Source organism: Leucopleurus acutus (assembly GCF_964270905.1).
Source record: "Leucopleurus acutus genome assembly, chromosome: 19".
Lineage (NCBI taxonomy): Eukaryota > Metazoa > Chordata > Mammalia > Artiodactyla > Delphinidae > Leucopleurus > Leucopleurus acutus.
In genome coordinates this window covers 48521831-48543117 of record NC_139161.1, presented here as the reverse complement: position 1 = coordinate 48543117, position 21287 = coordinate 48521831, and the positions used below count along the sequence as shown (strand labels likewise).

The following is a 21287-nucleotide window of genomic DNA, read 5'->3' as shown; positions in this document are numbered from 1 at the left end:
TGATACTAAAGCTGGAAATCTCCACTCTCAGTGGTTAGGCTCATCATCTGGATCTCAGCCTAGGGGAAAAGAGGAGCCCTGCAAAGAAATGGAAAAGCTGCAAAATGCAGGAAGCTAACTTCAAGCAAATTATTTTGTGCTCTTGGCCCAGCTTCCCATTTGGAGGAGGGGGGTGGGTAGAGAAGCTACCTTCTAAATGGCAGGATGACAGTTGGGCTGTAAGAAAAGAGCCACCACACCATTCAACTTGTCCTTTGCGGGAGACCTCACGGGTGCCCTAAAACACTCACGCATGCTAGCTGGGCAGTAGTCCAGGGATGAAAGGCAGGACATGGCCGACATATGTAAAGCACATAGAAAGCCATGGGGCTTCTGGGAAACGGGTGAAGATTCTTGGTACATTTCAACCAAAATTTTTAAAACAGTATTAATAATCTCCAAGAATCCAAGACCACTGGGCAGAATTAAAAGGCTCATTCATTAACAGAACAAAGGCAGTTAGGGTCACTTCTCCCCGGGGCCCTGAGGCTGTAACAGGTCCTTCCTGGCCTCAGCTGTAGTCACTGTCAGAAAGGGCTGCTGGAGGGCAGGGTGGAGCCTTGGAAAACAGTCTGGAGCTGCCTGACCCAGTGCATTGTGCAAGCCCCTCAGGCAAGAACCCCTGCAGCTGTGCTCCTAGTTCCCTCCTGCAAATAGGGTGAAGGAAGCAAGACAGCAAAGGCAGTGCTGGCACTGCCCTGAAGAAAGGCCTTCCATCCAGGCCCTGCTAGCAACTTGCATTATCTTATTCTCCATATGACTGGTGCTGAACACAACCCTGCTTCCTATTAGGACTCAATTTGAAAGGTTTTAAATCTGTGCACAAAAAGACTAAAAAAAAAAAAAAAAAAAAACACATCTAGTTTTATAGGCATTTAATAGTTTACCAATTGGTACAATAAGATTTTTTTAATATGCAGAAAACATGAATAAATCTTGTTTTACACAGTCTGAGAGCAACAAATCTTACTGTAAAACACAAGAGCAATATTATATACATTCCTTTACTGATTTTTTTAAAATTGTGTCAATATCTTCAGTTAACTCTTACAATCTGGGGAACTGTTTTCTCCAATCACCACCTCTGTAACTGTTCGTTCGTATGAAATCAACGTTCGCCTTCATGTCAGTGTCAGGATCAACTTCTAACTCGAAGATTGTGTGTTTTGTTTCTACCATCTTCAGAGTGAGCTTTAGGGATGCTTGAAGGATAGGCAGGACAAGAAAGCAGCCACTTACATGATATAGTGGAAAGATAAAAAGGCCAGTTCGGTCCAGTCGTGACTTGTAAATCCAGCTTGCCCTCCCCCTCCCCCACTGAAAAAAACCAAAACCTTTTTCACCGATTTCGTACATGTTGCTTCTCTACCAGGCGATTCTTCTTTGCATCATCTAGGTTAGTTAACACACTGGACTTATATACAGCTGGACAGAGAGGAACCATTTTAAGTGCCTTTTCCTTCAACAATTTTATCTTCAGTTGCTTAAGGATTATCAAGCCACCACTGTCAACAAAACAAAATATCCTTTACTGCTAAATAGTTTTTCTTTAAATAAATATTAAAAAAAAACTATTTAATGAGTGATATTATCTGGAAGTTCACATAGAAACAGAAAGAGGCAAACAGGAGAGCAGGGCACTGACAGTAAGGAGACTGGGCTTGGTGATCTAGAGCCAAAGCTTCCGAAGGCTACAGCGAGCGCCCACAGCCCTGACAACGTGCTAACACTAGTGAGTTTTAGAGCAGTGCTCTGGGCACACCATTGGTCACACCACAATGGACAAAACAGGACAGTCTCAGTCTCCTAAAGTGCAAGAGGCCATGTCAAAAAGCAACTATTCTCCAAGCCATGTCTAAACCAGTTTCCGTGGCTTGCACTTTCAAGAGTGCAGCTAGGACTTCTTGGGCACGTTATATTAGGGTGGCAATGGAATGTCTGTTTTCACACACACAAAAGGTCAATCATCATCTGAGGATGCAATTCTACCAGCTTTTTATTTCTTAAATAAGTGGCCAATTTGATTGAGACAGTGACAAAGCAGCAGTGAACCTCTAAACCAATCAATAAATTCCTCTACTTACAATCCAAACCAGTAACCTCATCATTGTACTTATCCCAGGCAAGGCACAGGGTTAGACAGCAGACAGAGAAAACGCAGGAAACAGGAAGAAAGGGCATCAACAGGGCAGTGTCAAACAACAGTGCAGGAAACCTCTGCAAATCTGCTTCCGGATTGTGGATGGATCACTCTCCCCACCCCCTTCATTATTCAAACAGGGCTCGTTACACTTGGATCCAGTTGAGGACCATCCCTGAGATTCAGCGTTCGCTGCTTCGTAAATGGAGGATGTCTGGTAACTCAACTAAGCAGCAGGCTGTGGCAATCTCCCAATAAGGATGACTTTGTTTACAGAGTGATAGTTTCTCCTTGTCAGTGGAAGTCACTGCAGGCTGCAGGGAAAACCCAGCGACAGTGGCTTTGTTTCCTCCTAAATCGGTACCATTTTTTTTCCTTTATTGTTCGTATCTAGGAGTGATTTCTAGATGTTGTGGCTTACCCTTAAACAATTCGTGTTGCTACATGCTAAAAATGAATTAAAATACAAGACATTTATACATGTACAAACAAATGTTAAAGATGCACCATTTCTATGTATTTATATTTCTTAAAATAGGACAGGAAATAGCAGCAAACAAGAACAAAGATATCTTCCGTAGCTTCTGTAGAAAAATCCAGTCAGAACAGCTAAGGGGAAACAAAAAAAGACTTCTCAATGTGAGCAGGGTTGTGAGGCAATATTGTCCTGAAAGTTATTCTACTGTATTTAAGAAATTAGCTTAAGTTGTAATTTTTGTCCTCAAAAATAGCCATTAGTTTTCAAAACACTTCCTTCCAGAGACATCTCTCGGGAATTATTAAAAACAAACAAGCAAACAAACAAAAAGACAAAAGCTAGACATAAAGCTGCTTCTAGTAAATATATGGCCTGTTCTCTGTGTGTGTATCTACAGGACATTAACTCTAACCCTTTGTCTTTTTCAGGAACCAAATTTCCACTGAATACTAAAAGGGATATTTTTTTTTTAAAAATCACATATTACACAAATGAATAAATGCAATCCAGGATAAATTTCTTTGTTAAACTATCTTTGTTATTTCATTGTTCTGTTAACTTTTCAAATGACCTTCTTTAAAAAAATGTTGGTTAGCTAAGCAATGGGATTATTTATTAATAATCTGCAATGGAATATTGTTTTCAAAGTCATAGATAAAAATTTTCTTAAACCTACTTGTAGTAACTTTGGACCACAATATACAATATATCAGGGATGTGTAAAATGCTCAACAGCCAAACTGGGGGTGGAGGTGGCGGATAACGGAAGTGATTTTCCTTTAGCTGGGAAAAATTCCCACAGAGTCAGACCTGGTTTTCAGAAGCGTTAGGATCAAAAAGGATTTGTTCTAAAGCATGGTATTCCACAGCAAGATTTATTCTACTTATATGTTTTAGCACTTCTTCAAAAACCCAGGACCCAAGGACATGGAGGTTGTATGTGTGTGATATACATACATATACAGACTTATCCACTTATAGATAGGCCCATATACTCATAAACATTTATACATAAACAAAAGGTGAAAACACAGTACATTTTTATGCACGCTCCATTAAACCCTGTCTTTTTATAAACTTGTAAGTTAAACACAGTTCAAATCGATATCAGATTCATGTTGAAAAACAAACTGCTGTATTTCTCCCACTCCCTTAAAATGGGCAACATAACCTTTTCAATATTTCTTTGTCATTATGTTATGCACATTGCACATCCCTAAAAAACATCAAAAACAAATAGTGATTTGTACCATGACACACTCAATGGGAAGATTAAACTCTACTTGGAAGTCACATCACTATACAGTCTAACAGTATGGAGAATACAACTAGAAGTGTGTCTAGTGTGGAAAATAGAAGCTTAGAGTATTACAGTGTTTTTTAAACCTGTTTACAAAGCATTAAGACCCAAATGAAATAAATGATTTGTTATTAGCTGCTGAGATTTTTCTTATTTCAGATTTACAGTCATTTTCTTACATAAATATACCACTAGCCTTTGCTTGATAGGCTGCCAAAACAAATGTATCCTACTGATTTGGCAAATGTGTCATGACAAAAATTCCAATGTGTAATCCCCATTAATTACATAGATGGTTCAGAAGATTCTGAATTGTAGCCTTATTATCTAACATCCTTAAAGAAGATTTATTAAGCACACTTAAGTGATGTTACATAGATACACATTTCAGAAAAAGCCCTAGTAACCACCACTTTCCCCCAAATGAGGCCATCAAGTCAGGCACCAACAGACAGCAGAAAGGAAAACAGGAATTAATAATCCAACATAAAACGACACTGTCAACTATTCAGTTTAGTGCCCTAGTTCAATTTATTCAACTTCTGCCTTCTTAGGCCTGGTGTGACCAATGCCAGCCCAGGTTTTTAAACCCTATGGTACTTCTAGACAACATATGTAAATTTACAGTATACAATTTGGATTCACCATGCATGAATACTTTGTGTGTAACATTTAATAAGCTCAATCTACATCCAGAATAATTTACATGAAAGGACAATATTTATTTAAACAGAGCTCAATGGGGTAACCATGGTATCATCAGAGTGCATCCAGAGGAAACAAGGGAGGAGGGGCCAAATGAAACTCAATCAACGGCACTCCCACACCTTTACTGTTTGATCTACACTGCCAGTAACCACATATGGTGCCGTCTTATGGAAATCTGAAAGAAAAAGAGAAGGCTTATTTTAAAATCAGACTGAGCCAGATACAATTTTTAATAAGCCACAAAATAAGCGCATCCAAGTGCCAGGAATACTCATTCTTTTTCTCTATACAGCCACACATCTACCCCTAGCAGGTACATCAAGCTTATCAACTAGGTGAAGGAAGCTGAGCCTTCATGATTAAATCCTGTACTACTAACACCCTAAAAAAATACTTCCCCCACTATCCTCATCCCAACTGAGGTTGAATGAACACTGAATTCTAACAACAAGGACAGCCTCAATGTATCCATTTATTGAACACTTACTATGTTCTAGGCTTAGTACTAATGCTTTATATTCACATTTGATCCTTCTAATGACCCTGTAAGGTTAAGCATTAGCCCTATTCTACTGAGGCTTTACCTTCATTATTAGATCCATCATACCCTAGTGTATTGTATTTTACTTTATTCACTATCTTAAATTCTAGATTCAGGTCCAGATGATACTGAGGATGTTTATTAAGTGTAAATACAGTTCCCTGAGTTTACAATAGTATATATCTGCCAGAGTAAAAAGGTTGAGTAAGATTTCCTCTGAGAAACTTACAAACTAGTAGGGAAGAAAAATTACCCATCATAGTGCTCAGTAAGCATCCTCTTCATAATTCTAGCTTCCAAACCAATGTTGTGCAATGGAGAAAATAATTTTTTTTTATTATAAGGCTGATGATGGAAAGAGAGAGTTAAGAAAGGAGAATTTAAAACAAATGGCAGGAATCCATAAAGTTTTTAACCTGTCTTCTCTATTCTGCCCTGAAAGAACATGTTCATTTCTTACCTGGAAACATCCACATGGTTACATAAAACTGTTAGGTCTGGCACCCCAAAACCTAACTGCTCAGAAACCTCGTAACTTGTACATACCCAAGGAGGTAACAAAGTGTTCATGCGCATTGAGGGTCTTCATGCATCGCTTGTTCTTGTAATCCCACACACGCAGGGTCTTGTCATCAGCGCAACTCAAGATAAACTTCCCCCCAGAATGGAACAGAACTCCACGTACCCAGTTATCATGACCCACCTTAAAAACAAAGAGGTATTTGACTTAATAAAGGGATAAATAATTTAAAAAGCATCTATGACAATAGTAAGTCATTACTCAAAGTCGATTGGAACTACATACACTAAAAACGTCAATGCCAAAAAAAGACAAAAGGGGGAAAAAGTCTAAGGAATTCTAGGTTAAAGGAAAGTGGAAACTAACAATATATGACCAGTAAATGCAACATATAATACTTGACTGGCTCCTGGACAGAGGCTAAAATAAAGTTATAAAGGACACTACGGGGGTAAATGGAGAAAATTTAAATACGTAGTGTATTAATGTTAAATTTCTTCAGTGTGATAATTTTATTATGGTTATACAGAATAGCCCTTGTTTTTAGGAGATACATGTTAAAATATCTGGGGTCAAGTGTCATGATGTCTACAAGTAACTTTCAAACTGTTCAGCAAAATCTACATATACACACACAGAGAAAAGAAAATGTTGACAACTGGCGACTCTAGGTGAAGGATATATAGGTATTTACTGCATATCTTTATTCATCCATTCATCTATCTATATCCCCTGTCCAGCAGTTTCATTTCTTGCAATCTATCCTAAGAAATAATTAAGAATGTGTCTAGATGACTTGGTTAACGAAGACGTTCAGCAAAGCACTGTATGTAATAAGTGTATCTAATGATATGAGCAACTGCCACATACCTTCTAAATTAAAAGTCTGCTGCAAAGCAGTATGTACGGTATACCATTTTTACATAGAAAACCCCCCACCATATTCATCTACATAGTAATTTAAGAAAAAGGTTTAGAACTGCACAGTCCAACAGGATAGCCATTAGTCACGTGTGGCTATTTAAATATAAACTAAAATTAAATACAATCAACAATTCAGTCCTTCAGTCTCACTAGCCACATTTCAAGAGCTCAACAGCTGCCCGTGGCTAGTCGCTACCATGCTGGATAGTGTAGACACAGAATATCATCACAGAAAGCTCTACTGGACAGCTCTAGTCTACGAAAATACACCTGGTAGGTATTGTTAGGTATGGTAAAGTGATCTGAGGGTGATTTTTATTTTCTTTTAACTTTTCTGTTTATTTCTCAAATTTTCTAAAATGTAAATAGCTATATTGCTTTTGTAAAAGAACCTCCCTCCCAAAGAGCTAAAAAAAGAAAAAGAAAAGAGACAACCAAGGTGACATTTTTTGGTTTACTTTGGTTTACTTTTGGTTTACTTTTAGTTTACTTTGGTTTACTTTTGGTTTACTTTTGGTTTACTTTTGGTTTACTTTTTTTGCCTTTGCCCTTACTCAAAAAAATACTTTGTTGGGCTTCCCTGGTAGCACAGTGGTTGAGAGTCCGCCTGCCGACACAGGGGACACGGGAAGATCCCATGTGCCGTGGAGCGGCTGGGCCCGTGAGCCATGGCCGCTGAGCCTGCGCTCCGCAACGGGAGAGGCCCCAACAGTGAGAGGCCCGCGTACCACAACAAAACAAAACAAGAACTTTGTTATCTGTAAAAGCCACCAATCACTGGAGTTGTAGAAGCTTCAACAAAAATCAAATCACATTTCTTGTGGCCACACCAAAATAAAGCAGAGAAAAGAATCCTCCTTCAGTTGAAAAACAGGAGCCAGAAACCTCCAGGGAAATTAATGGTGACCTGTGTTGTTACAGAAGAGAGCACGTGCTTTCTGATTTTTACAGCAACACAGTATACCTGAACTCAGCTCAGAATACTAAGAGGAGAGTTTAATTTTCTAATCAGTTCTTGATGATACTTCCATATGTGTCTATCATATGCTACAGAGAGACAATCACTTCAAGGTATGATTAGCACTTAAAGAATCTCTAAACCAACATGGATAGCAAATTAGAAAAACTGCTACTGGATTAATGTCCACAGATCCCCTACTATCATTTATATATCCTCATACTAAAATCTAGATGAAATAGGCTCCTAAATGAAATAAACATTTCCAAGTCATAAAGCTAACACCATTAATTTCAGAATGATAAACCAAATGAACTCCAACATGCAAATATATAGGTAATAATTAAAAGGATTCATATTAAAATTAAATATAATGAAATCGAAAAGCAAACAGCTTCAAAAAATGAATGAGTCTGTAATATTACTGTTTCCCCTCCTCAGGAGATGTCACATAATTTTTAGAGGTAGAGTGGCTAGACTCTCCCTCCTAGCACTGACTGGCTTTGCAGACCCTTTGTATAACATAATATTCTACAGGAATGACCTCCATATCACTGCAACCATGGACTTAACGACAAGAAGTCTATTTATAAAGAAGTTATTTTAAAACCTCAAATAATTCAGATTATTTAATAAGATATCACAAGGCATCTGACCCAAAAAGATATGCACACAGTAAAAATGCGAAAGCAGCAGTAAGATTATGCAAACTTACAAGGGTCATAAGGCACATGCCAGTACTGACGTCCCACATCTTGATAGTCTTGTCTCTGGATCCAGACAGTAAGAATGGTCCAGGCTTGCCACTTTTTTTAGTCTACAGAAAACATATAAAAATTAAGTTTCCCAGGCAAGAAGTTAGGTAAGGACTTTAAATGACAACTACCTAGCAATGATCTATACTTCTAATTTTGTAAAAACCATTTTCTGACAATAATAAAAATTGTATCTATTCAAGGTATACAACTTCATGTTTTGAGACATGTATACGCTGTAGAATGGTTACTATAATCAAGCTAATTAATGTAAACATCACCTCACAAAACTACGTTTTTTTGTGTGTGATGAGAACACTGAAGATCTACCCTCTTAGCAAATTTCAAGTATACAATACAGTACTGTTAACTATAGTCACCATGCTGTATGTACATCAGATATCCAGAACTTATTCATCTTGTTTTTCTCTACTGAAATACAGAAGTCTTTTGACATACCTAGGTTACACAGGAAGGACCTAGATAATATAAAAGTAGAAAATTTCCACTTAGATTAGGATTCAGTTTCTACACCACCAATGGATGGTAAATTTATTGCTCAAGACTTCTGTAATCACGAAAAATTTAAAAACTATTTAATTTATCATTTATATAAAGTCCAACCACAACGAATTTATGACATATGGTACATAAACACCACCAGGTGGCAGTAAAAAAAAAAAAGTCTGAAAATGTAACCAAGCCAGCCAACTAGAAAGAGATTACAATAGAAGATTCATTTTGAAAAATAATTGGGGGGTGGAGGGATGGGGAATCCTCCTTCATTTATTAAAATGTAATTTTAAAAAACCCATGATAGGAACGTCTCTATAAAAAAGAAATGTGAAAGAAAATAAAAAAGAAATGTGGTCAATTTTGGCTCATATAACTTATTCACAGAATTAATTATTCTGTAATTTTAAGGTAATAATTACAAAGAATGAAATCATGAAGAGCACAAATTAAGAATCATGAAAAAATAATATAACTCCAGATTCAGCTAGTGTTTCTAATGATCAAGAGTATCGGAGGCCTCCATATAAAATATTCTTCATTTAAAACAAATATTTAAATGCTGAACTGCATCTCACCATAAATTTATAAATAAAATAATTATGTTCATTAAGGAACACTATTCTTCTAAAAGATAACTTTAACCTCTCCCATAAGTTTTATTTTTTGCATTGGTATACTCTTATAACAATGACATTTCTGACTAATTTAAATGACCATTTTTACTCTTCAGGAGAACCCCCATCCCAGTACACATCAAGGGTCAGCTGACAGCAACAGTAACCACTAGTTAAAAAATATAAACACATCTATCTGCAAGTTGGAAGAGTAAAGAGTTTCAAGATTCAGAATTCTGGGATGCAGATTTTTAAATGCATTAATGGCATGAAATAGAGAATCAGGAAGGTTATTTAAAGTTCTGAGATACTAGCAACAAAACCATGAAATAACATATAAATCATACAGTACCTCAGATCCTGTCGCTTCAGAGATGCAAGAATAGGAGCTTTCTGGAGCCCAGGAAATGCATTCTACCACATGCTCATGTTCTCGAAGCTCAGCCTTGCATTCCTTTGTTGCTACGACCCACACGCGCACAGTCTGGTCGTTGGAACAACTGGCTATCAGAGTGCCGTCTTGATTTGGCCGCACCATACGTACCCATTCTCTGTGTCCTGTGAATGTCTTCACACAGTAGCTATCAAAATAAGTAATAGTTTGCATCGTGAATGGCAATCATTGGGACCCTTCCCAGAAGTGATACAAAACTAGCTATGCACTGGAATGAAGAGAATGGCATCATATGCAAGTCAACAGAATACACATACATTCCTGGTTAATAAAAGATGGGGACAGGCTGGAAAGTCAAACATCAGTTAAAATAAGCTGATGGAAGTATCATTAAGGAGCTAACCAAATCAAAATCTACAAGGTAAAAAATAGAGAGAAATAAAATCTTTTAACTAAGCACACACAGTAAACCTAACAAAAATATTTCTAGCCATGTTGGGGAAAAGGCATGCTCTTACTAATCTGGACAAAACCAGTAGGTTAAGGTTTTATTATAACAATCATGTAATTCTAAGCACAACCAAATTAAGCCTAATAGGGGCATACCTGCACAAATGTTATTTACATTTTAATTCAACCCAGAGAGATAACCTAAAAGAAGACCACAGAGAAAATAAGCCATTACACAGAAAATGGCTCTCAAGGATATAGTTTCTTTCATAATTTCTGTTCCTTTTGGATAGACATTTAGAGATTGAAACTTAAGTTTTAAAATATAACTGTCATGGTGATCATTCTGGGTTACAGCCAAATTTACTGGAACAATCAGAATATAATTGTGGGTTTTTTTGTTGAATATTATCTCTTTAAGCTGACGCCTTTTCAACTAAATCTACTTACCCAGTTTGCACTTCCCACATTTTTATAGTTTTATCCCTTGAGGCAGATACTATATGATCTCCATTGGGCATGATGGCTACTGAAGAAACATTGTGGTCATGGCCTAAAACACAAAACACAGTAACATATTAAGTAATATATCATCAAGAGCAATTAAACCTCAGTTCACCATGAGATTTCATCATGGGATTTCAAATATCACAGCAACTTTAAATACAATGGAGTTTTATATAAATTTGATAAGAAACCTGGATTTACACAAAAAAAGTTAAGGGATTAATAACAATAAAATAATCCACAATGAAACAAGCAGCCAGCTCAACTTATAATTACATTTCAACCTGTACAACTGTTTTAAAATCACAGGGAATCAGTATCATCAGCATTTGAATATATTAACACACTGAATGTTTATGAACACTAAAAAAAAAATTTTCTATGGTTGTTATTCTAAGATATAAGATAGAAATAAGATTTACAGAGATGAACAGAGTGGATAAGAAAAATGGGGATTTGGTTCCATATTTAAAATAGTTAAAAATTATTTTGTTGTTGTTGATATTCATAGGGGTAAAAAAAATAAAATGCATTATTCACAATGCTAGTTAGCTATCCTTTGCAAAAGAAGCCTCAGAGAATCCTTATAAGTATCACATTATTTTAAGGAACATAAAAGGACTCTTTAAGTTAGAGCAATAAGATACAGGCTACTTAAAGAAACAAATACAGATTTTACAAAAGGATTCAATAGAACTCCCTTGATCTGTAAGCTTCCCTAATGCACTTAATTTGGGGGAGTGGGGCGGGGGAGCATACCATTCAAATTACACCATCTGTGTAGTCACACAGCTTACTCAAGTGCTAACATCACTGGATAATAATTTAAAAATTGTTTTTATTAACACAGTATGTGTTCCTTAAATAAAACCCAAACATTCATATTTCAACATGTTTAAAAAAACAACAAAAATCCTTATTTAGTGAGCACCTCCTATGTACCAGGTACTAAATCAGATGATTTGAGTATACAATCTCATTTTATCCTCACAACAACCCTATGACTTCAATTCTTAATTCAATACTTAAGTATTATTCATCTTACAGATTAGAGCTTACAATTTCCTAATGCCGTTAAGTAAACAAGTAGGAATCGGAACCCAGATATCTGATTCCAAAGCCCATGCTCTTTCCATAAAGCCAAACTGCTTCAGAAAACAGGCTCCATGACAAGGGCTGGGAAAACAACAATGAGACTATAGTGTATGTGGAATATTAAAAAGTAAGCAAAGGAATATGGGTTCCAGCTTTTACTACATCTACTCTCTCTGACTTCAGTTTCCCAACTGCAAAAAATGAGAAACAACAATAAAACAACCCCAATAAATTCATTTTCTCTTCTTCTCAAGAACACATAGATGTCCTAGCAGTTTTTCTCATTCAAAAATATTTGTGAAAACAAGTATTTTATAACCACTAAGAGATACTTAAAACCTCATAACAGAAAACAACTCTCAATTACCATAATTATCCATGGACTATCTACATCATATGCTCCTCCACTATAGACAGTAAGAATTGAATGTAGGGACCCAGTTGATTGCATGACTGATTTGACCAATAACAGAGTGATGTGAGTAACAAAACAAACAAACAAACAAACAAAAAACACAGTCTGTTCTAGAACCATTAAGATTTCTGTGTTTGACTACTGTTACACTGTAAAATTAAAACCTAGTAAAGAGTAAAAAAAAGAATGGAATGTAGGAAACTTGCACACTGTTAGAAAACATTATCCTTCTCTCTGGAATACCATGTTAGAACCCAATATCAAAATGCTGTCCTCCACCCCTTACCATGCATGGTTCTGATGCATTCGAAGCCCTGAAAATCCCATAGTTTAATGGTCATATCCGCAGAACATGAAGCCAGAAGCTTGCCACTATGGTCGAATGAAATATCCTGTACAGAGTCTGTATGCCCCTTAAGAGTTCGTTCAAAATCTCCAGTCTCATAATCCCACACCTGTCAAATGAACAGAAAATTGGTTAGCATCATATCACTCCTTTCTCAGTTCACATCTGCACTCGGCAGGCCAGTCTGGCACTATACTGACTAACTAAACAAGTAACAAAGGGTAACTCTCTTAGAAACAGCACATCTTCAAGTATAAATTGGACTTTTCTCTATAGAGAAAATCGATTATTAAATGGACCTCTAAAACCACATTTACTAAGCATCTACCATATATCTAACCATGCTAGTGATTAGGTATATAATGCAACAGGACAGAGTCCCATCCCAGTCTGACAGCAGGCAACAGACATGTTAAAAAGTAAATATAAGTACCGAAAAAAAAAAAAAAAAAGGGTTTCAGAGGCCTATGACATGAATTTATATGTAGAATATTAGGGGAATGATAAAGGAGTATTCAATTCTACTAGACAAGCAAAGCTCAGACATCGAAGAGGCCAAGGAAAGACTTCACAAGATGTAACTATCCTTAAATAGCAGATTTACAGAAGCATATGTCATTATGACATAAAAACACTGAGCCACAGTCACATTCTTAAAGATAATTTTTCTAAAAAAAAAATAATAATAAGCTATCAAGAATAATTACTATTAGAAACAGATCTCAAGAACATACTAAACTTCTATCCTGGTGGCCAAATACTAGTCTGAAGTTAAGTCTTTAACCAACACTAATTACATGCTCTAAAATCAAGTGACTGATTTCATTCTTTCCATAGTAAGTTCAAAGGTATCTGTGGTAGAGTGTATTTCACCCAATTTAGAGAAACTTAGAAAATGTATTTTGAAAATATAGAAACAATCTAAACATCCAATATTAGGGAAATGGCTACGCAGATATAAAATTTGCTACTGTAAGGAATTTATGGCATGTATACAATAATGTTATATAAAAAAGACACAAAATTACACACGATTACAACTATGTTAAAAAATGCACATAAGAAAAATAAACTATCCTCTAAAAACATTTCTTTTACAGTAAACTTACATAGCCTTCCCAAAATAAACATATTAAAATTTTACCATTTAAATGTTCAAGTATTTCTACATGGAAGTGATTACTGTATGTTTAGTTTTGTTCATATTTTGTTAGATGTATCTTGAAGTATTCTGGAGTTTTTTGATGCTACTGTGGCATTTTTAAATTTCGATTTTCAATTATTCTAGTTTATAGAAATACAATTACTTTTTTTTTTTTTACAATTACTTTTTATATATTGACCTTGTATCCTGTCATTCTGTTACACTGTCATAATTCCAGCAAGTTTTTGTAGATTCTTTGGGATTTTCTATATAGAAGATCATGTTGTCTGCAAATAAAGGCAAGTTCCATTCTTTCCTTTCCAATCTATATGCCTTTTATTTCTTCTTCTTTACTGCACTGGCTAGGCACTCTAATACAAAGGTGAATTTAAGTGGTTGAGACTGGTCATCCTGGCCCTGATTCCTGAACTCAGCAGGGAAGCATTGCTTTCCACCATTAAGTGTTATGTCCACTCTAGGTTTTCCAGATAGCTTTACCTTTATCAGGCTGAGGAAGCTCCCTTCCCAGCTTGTTGAGAGTTTTTATCATGAATGGATGTTGGAATTTTGTCAAATGCTTCTCCTGAACCTACTATGTTTTTTTTGTTGATATGGTATATCACACTGATTGATTTTCAAATGTGGAACCAATCTTGCATTCTGGAATAAACCCTATTTGCTTATGACATAGTAATTGTCCTTTTTATGAACTGCTGGATTCAATTTGCTTATAATTTGTTAAGGATTTTGCATTTATGTTCATAAATGGTATTATATCGGTCTATAGTTTTCTTTTTTTTTGTAGTATCTTTACTCATTTTGATATCTAGTCGTTTCAACACCAAGAGTTCAGATGAATACTTTACATACTGAAAATAAACAAGGTGTGACCTTGAAGTTCACTTCCATTTAAGTTAATTTTCCTTCCATGCATTCATTAAAGAACACTGAAGCATTTTCCTCTAAAATAAATATACCCAGAATATGAACTGTGTCTCTTCATAAATGGTAAGCAAACAGAGCATTTTAGTGTTTATAAATGTCAGGAATTAATGAGAATTTTTTCTTTATTTGATATTTACCTTTTGTATGATTATAAAATAAATGCTCATGATAAAAAATATAACGTACTGATATAAAGGCAATAAAAAATATCCATTATCCTACCAATGGCATAGTTTTTCCATTTTTTCTATGCTCCTTTTAAAAAAGTACGGTGACTGTGTATACTTCATTATCCTGTTTTTCCCTTTGCATCTTATCATAAGGATTTCTCCATGCCATTAAAAACTTATTAGCAAACATTCTTTTAAAAGTAATTCCTAATATTTTCTAAACAAAAGGAAAAACTTTTTCATTATTATAGAAAACATTATAGTGAAAACCTTTGAATAGTGAAAAATATCTGTCCTCATTCTGCAATAGTTAGGTCAGACAGTGATGGTGAAGAATTGAGTCAGAAAGTGTAAGCTTTCTAGCCCTTCATATATTCTATTAAATTGTTCTCCGGTAAGATTGTATCAAATGTAATGAGAATGCTTGCTTCATCAAATTCTTATCACCTCTGGGAATTCTCATTTAAAAAGTAAAATATCTTGGCAGATTTGATATATATTTTAACCTGCATTTCTTCTTCTATTAGTAGTGACGCCAAAGCTCTACTGTTGTTGGTTAGCCACTTTTTCTTCCTCTGAATTGTCTGTTCATGTCCTATAGTCCATTTTTCTGTTGAGATGTTACTGTTTTCCATATTTGTTTGAACTCTATATATTAAAGTTGGCAATCCTTGATCTGCTTTATTAGTTGAACGTATTTTTCAGCTTTGTTTGCTGTTCATTTTTCTTAACATTTAAGAACTAATTCTAAATGACAACCAGAAATAATGTTTCAAAAATTTAAATGATGCAATTAAAAAGTCATGAGCTATTCCTCTACCATTTTTCTTAAATTGTTGTAGTTCAAATGTTGATAATGTAAATGAATGACTCTAAAAGGAACACGTTATATTTACCAGATGCACAAGAGAAATTATATAATAAAATTTTAATTTTGTTATAACTATAACATTATCTACAGTTTATTGGTGACTTACCATCCATCCACCAAACACTGTACTGTTATATACATTATGTATACATTACTTCATTTTAAGCAAAAGAATCTTATAGATATTTTTAATCCCCCTTCCAACAAATGAGAAATTTGAGCCTTAAACATATCAAGCACTTTGCCCAAGATAGTCACAAAATTACAGAAAATTCTGTCTCTGTGTGCTCCTTTGAGTTTTTTGGAAGGTAGTTCAGTCACAATCATCATTTAGGGATCCCCTAGCTTTACCGTAATTGAAGAATGAAAACCACTGGTAGAAACAGATTTCTTTTCATTCCACAAAATATCCAACAAAATGAGAAAGACTTATGTATAAAATAGAACAGTATTATTTAAGATAGTAGATGACTGGAAATAAAAATCCAGTGGAAGATTTGTTAATGGTGTTGAGACACTGCTGACACTGAGTACTCCTTCAGTATTTTAAGCAGTTTCCATGTATTATTTAATCTTCCCCAAAGTCCTGTGACACAAGTACTAATTATCTTCATTTTACAGATGAGAAAACAGAAGTACAAAAAGTTAATTTGCTCATATCACATAAATCATTAAGTGGGGGGTCAGAACTTGAACCCAGAGCTTGTGCTCGTGACCATTAACTACTCTATAAGTCTCCACATATAAGTAAAAAGATCAGTTTAAAATCATTAAAAATGATGATTCATTAGAAACAAAGAAAAGTATTTCTAAAATAAGTTTAATCAAAGAAGGAAGCAAAACTAAATACAAATGCTTTTCGTATGTGTGCACATTAAAGACTAAATGGAAGGGAGAACTTTTACTAGTTGTTGACATACATGGTATGGTTATAGATAAAACTTTTAAAACTTCCATTTGTAATATTTTAAAGCTGAACCAATAGCTAATTTTAAGATGGCATATTAGCAGTTTTATTTTCGCTTTTAGACCACTGCTGCAAAATCAATAGTTAAGACTGAGTTTTCCATCTATTTGATAAATCTATCTTTACCCCCATGCTTCATGACAGCAGTGCAGTTTTTAGTAGACAAGACTATCGTGAAATTAATAAACTAAATACATGTCTACATAATGTGAAAGACAGCAATATATTAGTGTATTAGGCAATCACCTCAGCCTACAGAAATATGTAATACAAATAGAATTTAAGACTCTCTTCCAATTACTTTGCAGCCCGACCCATGGATCACCAACCCACAGGATGAAAGTAAGCCACTGATTTAGAAACTAAAGAATCCACAAAAGGAAAACATACAATCATGTTTAAAGAACAGGTTAAGTATATATATTTAAGTCATGCCTGCGTTTTATGCTGACTGCTGCTATATGATAAATACAATCTTAGCAATCTACTCACATTTTCTTATTTATACCTCTACAAATGAAACTTAAAATCTAGAACTTGGGGGCTTCCCTGGTGTCGCAGTGGTTGAGAGTCTGCCTGCCGATGCAGGGGACACGGGTTCGTGCCCCGGTCCGGGAAGATCCCACATGCCGCGGAGCGGCTGGGTCCGTGAGCCATGGCCACTGAGCCTGCACGTCCGGAGCCTGTGCTCCGCAATGGGAGAGGCCACAACAGTGAGAGGCCCGCGTACCGGAAAATAAAAGAAAAAGAAAAATCTAGAACTTAATCTGAAATAAGCTTTAGATAGAGAAACCTACTTAAATTTTTAAAACTACATTTTACTTATCTTTCTGTACGTGGTTTATACAACTATCACTGTATTGTGTGTCTGAATCAAAGGAAATTATAAAAACAACTTTTTTCCTGATTAAAAATATTAAAATGTATATGCTTATCATGAAAATTTTAAAAAATGACAGAAATAAATAACTTATAAAATGGAAAGCTGCTACATTTCCATACCCCTAGAGAGAACTACTGTTTAGTTTGGAATCAAAACCATCAAGGAGAGTGCAATTTAAATAAATCCTCTATTGATTTTTTTTGTGGAAGATAGTCACCCCCGCAATTACTAGTTCTGTAATCCTGTATTTTCATCTACCACCTCTGCTAATAAGTAAGGCACATACTTATACTTTAATTCAAGAACAAAAGTTATTCAAGCACTGGGTGACCTATATTTGTCCAATGTTACATTAGTGACACCCAATTTTCTCAAAGTCATCAGTGAACTTATTTGGCAGCTTGTCTCTCAGGAGCTACAATGAAATTTTATTCTGTCTTTTAAGATTTAGAATCAATCACACAGTTTCAAAGAGGCCCTCCTGTTCCTCTGCATAGGTCCTCATTTCAGGATCTTTTCATTTCTTTCACTCAATTTAACATTAAAGTTGCTTCTAACAATTATCCTATTGTATGTCTTTCAATTTTGAAATCACTACCTTAATTGTAGCATCCTCTGAAGCAGAGACCATAACACTGAACACAGGATGGAAAATGACTCGAGTGACTGGACTCCTATGACCACTCAATGCGTATTTTTCTGGTGGACGGGGAATCCATTCTTTTGGGTCTCTTTTTTGACCAAGAGGTCCACCCGACGTAAATTCTTCTTTTGCTTCATTTAGCTTTGATTCTAATTCCATAACCTTAAGAGGAACACATAGTTATGTACAGAAAAATTCTGATAAAAATAGTATATTTTTAAAAACCTGCCTTTATTTTGCATTCATATACGCAGAATAAAATTTCAGTAATTTACAAAGCATTTGTCAGATTTAATTGAAAATGATCTATATTAAATATATCACTAAAATCTTAGTGTGACAAAACTAAAAATTGAGAAAAATGCAATACAATTGTGTCTTACCTCCTTAACTCAAAGAAAAATTTGGAAGGTGCCAGGATACAAATTAGAGGAAGAGTAGGGAACCTATCTTGATCCTTTCTAGTTTACATTGTACATGCTAATCAGAATATTCATATTAAAAGCTAACATTACTGAGCATCTGTGTGGCTAGGCACTTTTCTAAGGGTTTTTTATGGATTAACTCATAACAATATTATTCTAATTTTGCCTACTAAAAGTATAAATTTTAGGACCAGAATATTACCTATTGCCTTCACTTTATAGATAAAAATAAAAGGTCAGAGATGAAAATGACTTGTCTAAGAGCACACTTTAGTGCTCTTTCCCCAGCATCATATTGGCTCCATGTGTTCTTCCCATCTAAGTGCATAAATGGGTTCTTCAGTACCAATTCCTTGAAGTCAGGGTTGTGTTAGATTCAACTCAGCCAGTAGCCCTGGTTGCATAAATTACCATTTACCAGCAATGATCTGTATAGGTCATAATGCATAGAAATAATAATGCATAGAAATGTATTTTTATTTGCCTTTTCAAGGTTAAATATAATTATTAATTAATGTAAAAGAATAATTTATGTTATGTTGATATTTTCAGTTTATATAATACTTTGAATACAACTAACTTAAAAGAAAAAAGACTTAGTTACCTTCTTTTGTAATCTAATAACAGATGTCCATTTTTTTTCCAAAAGACCAGCATATTTCTTATCTAATTCTTCATTCTAGAGAAAAAAAATGAGAACATTAAAAAAAAAAGGCAAAAATACAATAGTTCAAGCCATACAAACCATTCAAGCTCTAGGTTCAAACGTTACGAAAAAGATCCTGATTATAAAAATAAATAAATAAAAACATCTGATTATACCAAAAAAGGGGGGGGGGAGGGTGAATACTAGGTTTAGTGTCAAGTAAACCACAATAACAAATGACAAGATCTGTGAATAACTCAGGTGACTGTTAACTAGGGATACCTAAGTAAAGTCCACTCATATATACTATGAATAACTGTAAAAAGTCAAACATACCATATCTAATTCAGCTTCCTTTTTAAAAACTGAATATGCTTCTTCATAGCCATTTGAACGAAGATAATCTGCTATAGCTCGATTTCTGAAAGAAAACAAATTCAAATGACTCCTAATAAACTCTCATTTCTATTTTGAAGAAAGAATATTTTATTTAAAAACTCATAAATCTTAAGACACTCTTTTAAGAGTATTACCTTCCAAATCATACAAGTATTTCACAAGAAAAGGAACCCCCCCCCAAAGCCTCTAAAACAGCTAATCCTGTCATAGTACATCCTTAAGATTATAACACTGTTCTTGAGCTTTTAGTTATGTTTCTAATGTGTTGCTTGCCTCACAAGCTGTAAGATCAAGATGTGGCTTATATAATTAGTTATCACTTTGTGACAGTAATGAAATTTAGTTTTGTAGGGAGAATTGTTCTGATAAAATTACAATTATTAAGTATTTTAATTTTAGAGACAACTTTAAACCATGAGCGTGGGTAAAAAAAAAGGCATAAGCTACAAACTTAGTATATTATTATAGAATGAGAAATTAATTTAGAATTAGAAAGAACTCAAAGGTTAGAGAAGCTGAATTAGCAAATGAATTTCATGCTCTCCTTATATTCTTTGAAGGCAAAAATCAGCTACCTGTCTCCTGAGGCAACCTATTCCAGTGTCTCTCAATTTTTTTGAGCCTAAGTCCCACTGTGATAGAAATAGTTGTTTCCTTAGTATTGCCTTTAAAACATTTCAAATTAATTTAAATAATTTAAAAGTTTATACATACACAAGGTTAAACAAACTTTAAATATATAAGTATACAATAAAGTGTGGTTTCCACCACTGACCTCCAATATTCCATCACAGAGGCAACCACTTTACCAGTGTTTTGTGTATTCTTTCAGTGATAATCTACCTATAACTACATATATTTGCATAGTCTTCTAGAGATAATTAATATGTGTTTTTAAAACAAACTGCAGTACACTACAGATAATGTCTTACACACAATGTCACATAAACTCATTTAATCTCAGCAATCATTCTTTATCAGATGTAAATCTGCCTCTTCAAAAAAAATATTGTATTCCATTACAGAGAGACATAGGCTTTTACTACCACAAACAATGCTGCTAGGACTATCCTTGTATAAATGTCAATGCTACTGCCCACCTAATGCTTTAGGAAATAAAACACTCTAGCAGTACTGTAGAATTGGTGGGACTAAGTTTTAATTCAATGGCATGTTAAGAACAAACAATGGAGAAAGATAATATGGAATTCGAGCAAACACTTCATATTCCAGGTAATTATTAGCATACCAAAGATTAAAGTACAATAACTAGGGACTTCCCTAGTGGCGCAGTGGTTAAGAATCCACTTGCCAATGCAGGGGAGACGGGTTCAAGCACTGGTCCAGGAAGATCTCACGTGCCGCGGAGCAACTAAGCCTATGTGCCACAACTCCTGAGCCTGTGCTCTAGAGCCCGTGAGCCACAACTACTGAAGCCATGTGCCACAACTACTGAAGCACGCACACCTACAGCCTATGCTCCACAACAAGAGA

The 21287-nt window shown here is 35.0% G+C and overlaps 1 protein-coding gene across 2 annotated transcripts in view; it reads right to left on the bottom strand.

The window, feature by feature from the left end:
- Positions 1–733: 733 nt before the first annotated feature.
- Positions 734–21287, bottom strand: part of PAFAH1B1 (platelet activating factor acetylhydrolase 1b regulatory subunit 1) — a 74516-nt gene continuing 53962 nt past the window's right edge. For both annotated transcript variants that reach the window (XM_082861512.1, XM_082861513.1), the window contains exons 3-11: positions 19731–19815; positions 19353–19427; positions 18279–18485; positions 12641–12809; positions 10788–10890; positions 9846–10074; positions 8324–8425; positions 5753–5909; positions 734–4840 (exon numbers count right to left, since the gene is read on the bottom strand). In XM_082861512.1, coding sequence (XP_082717638.1) covers positions 4767–4840; positions 5753–5909; positions 8324–8425; positions 9846–10074; positions 10788–10890; positions 12641–12809; positions 18279–18485; positions 19353–19427; positions 19731–19815 — 1201 coding nt within the window. In that variant the 3' untranslated portion in view covers positions 734–4766. The remainder of the gene's footprint in view (positions 4841–5752; positions 5910–8323; positions 8426–9845; positions 10075–10787; positions 10891–12640; positions 12810–18278; positions 18486–19352; positions 19428–19730; positions 19816–21287) is intronic.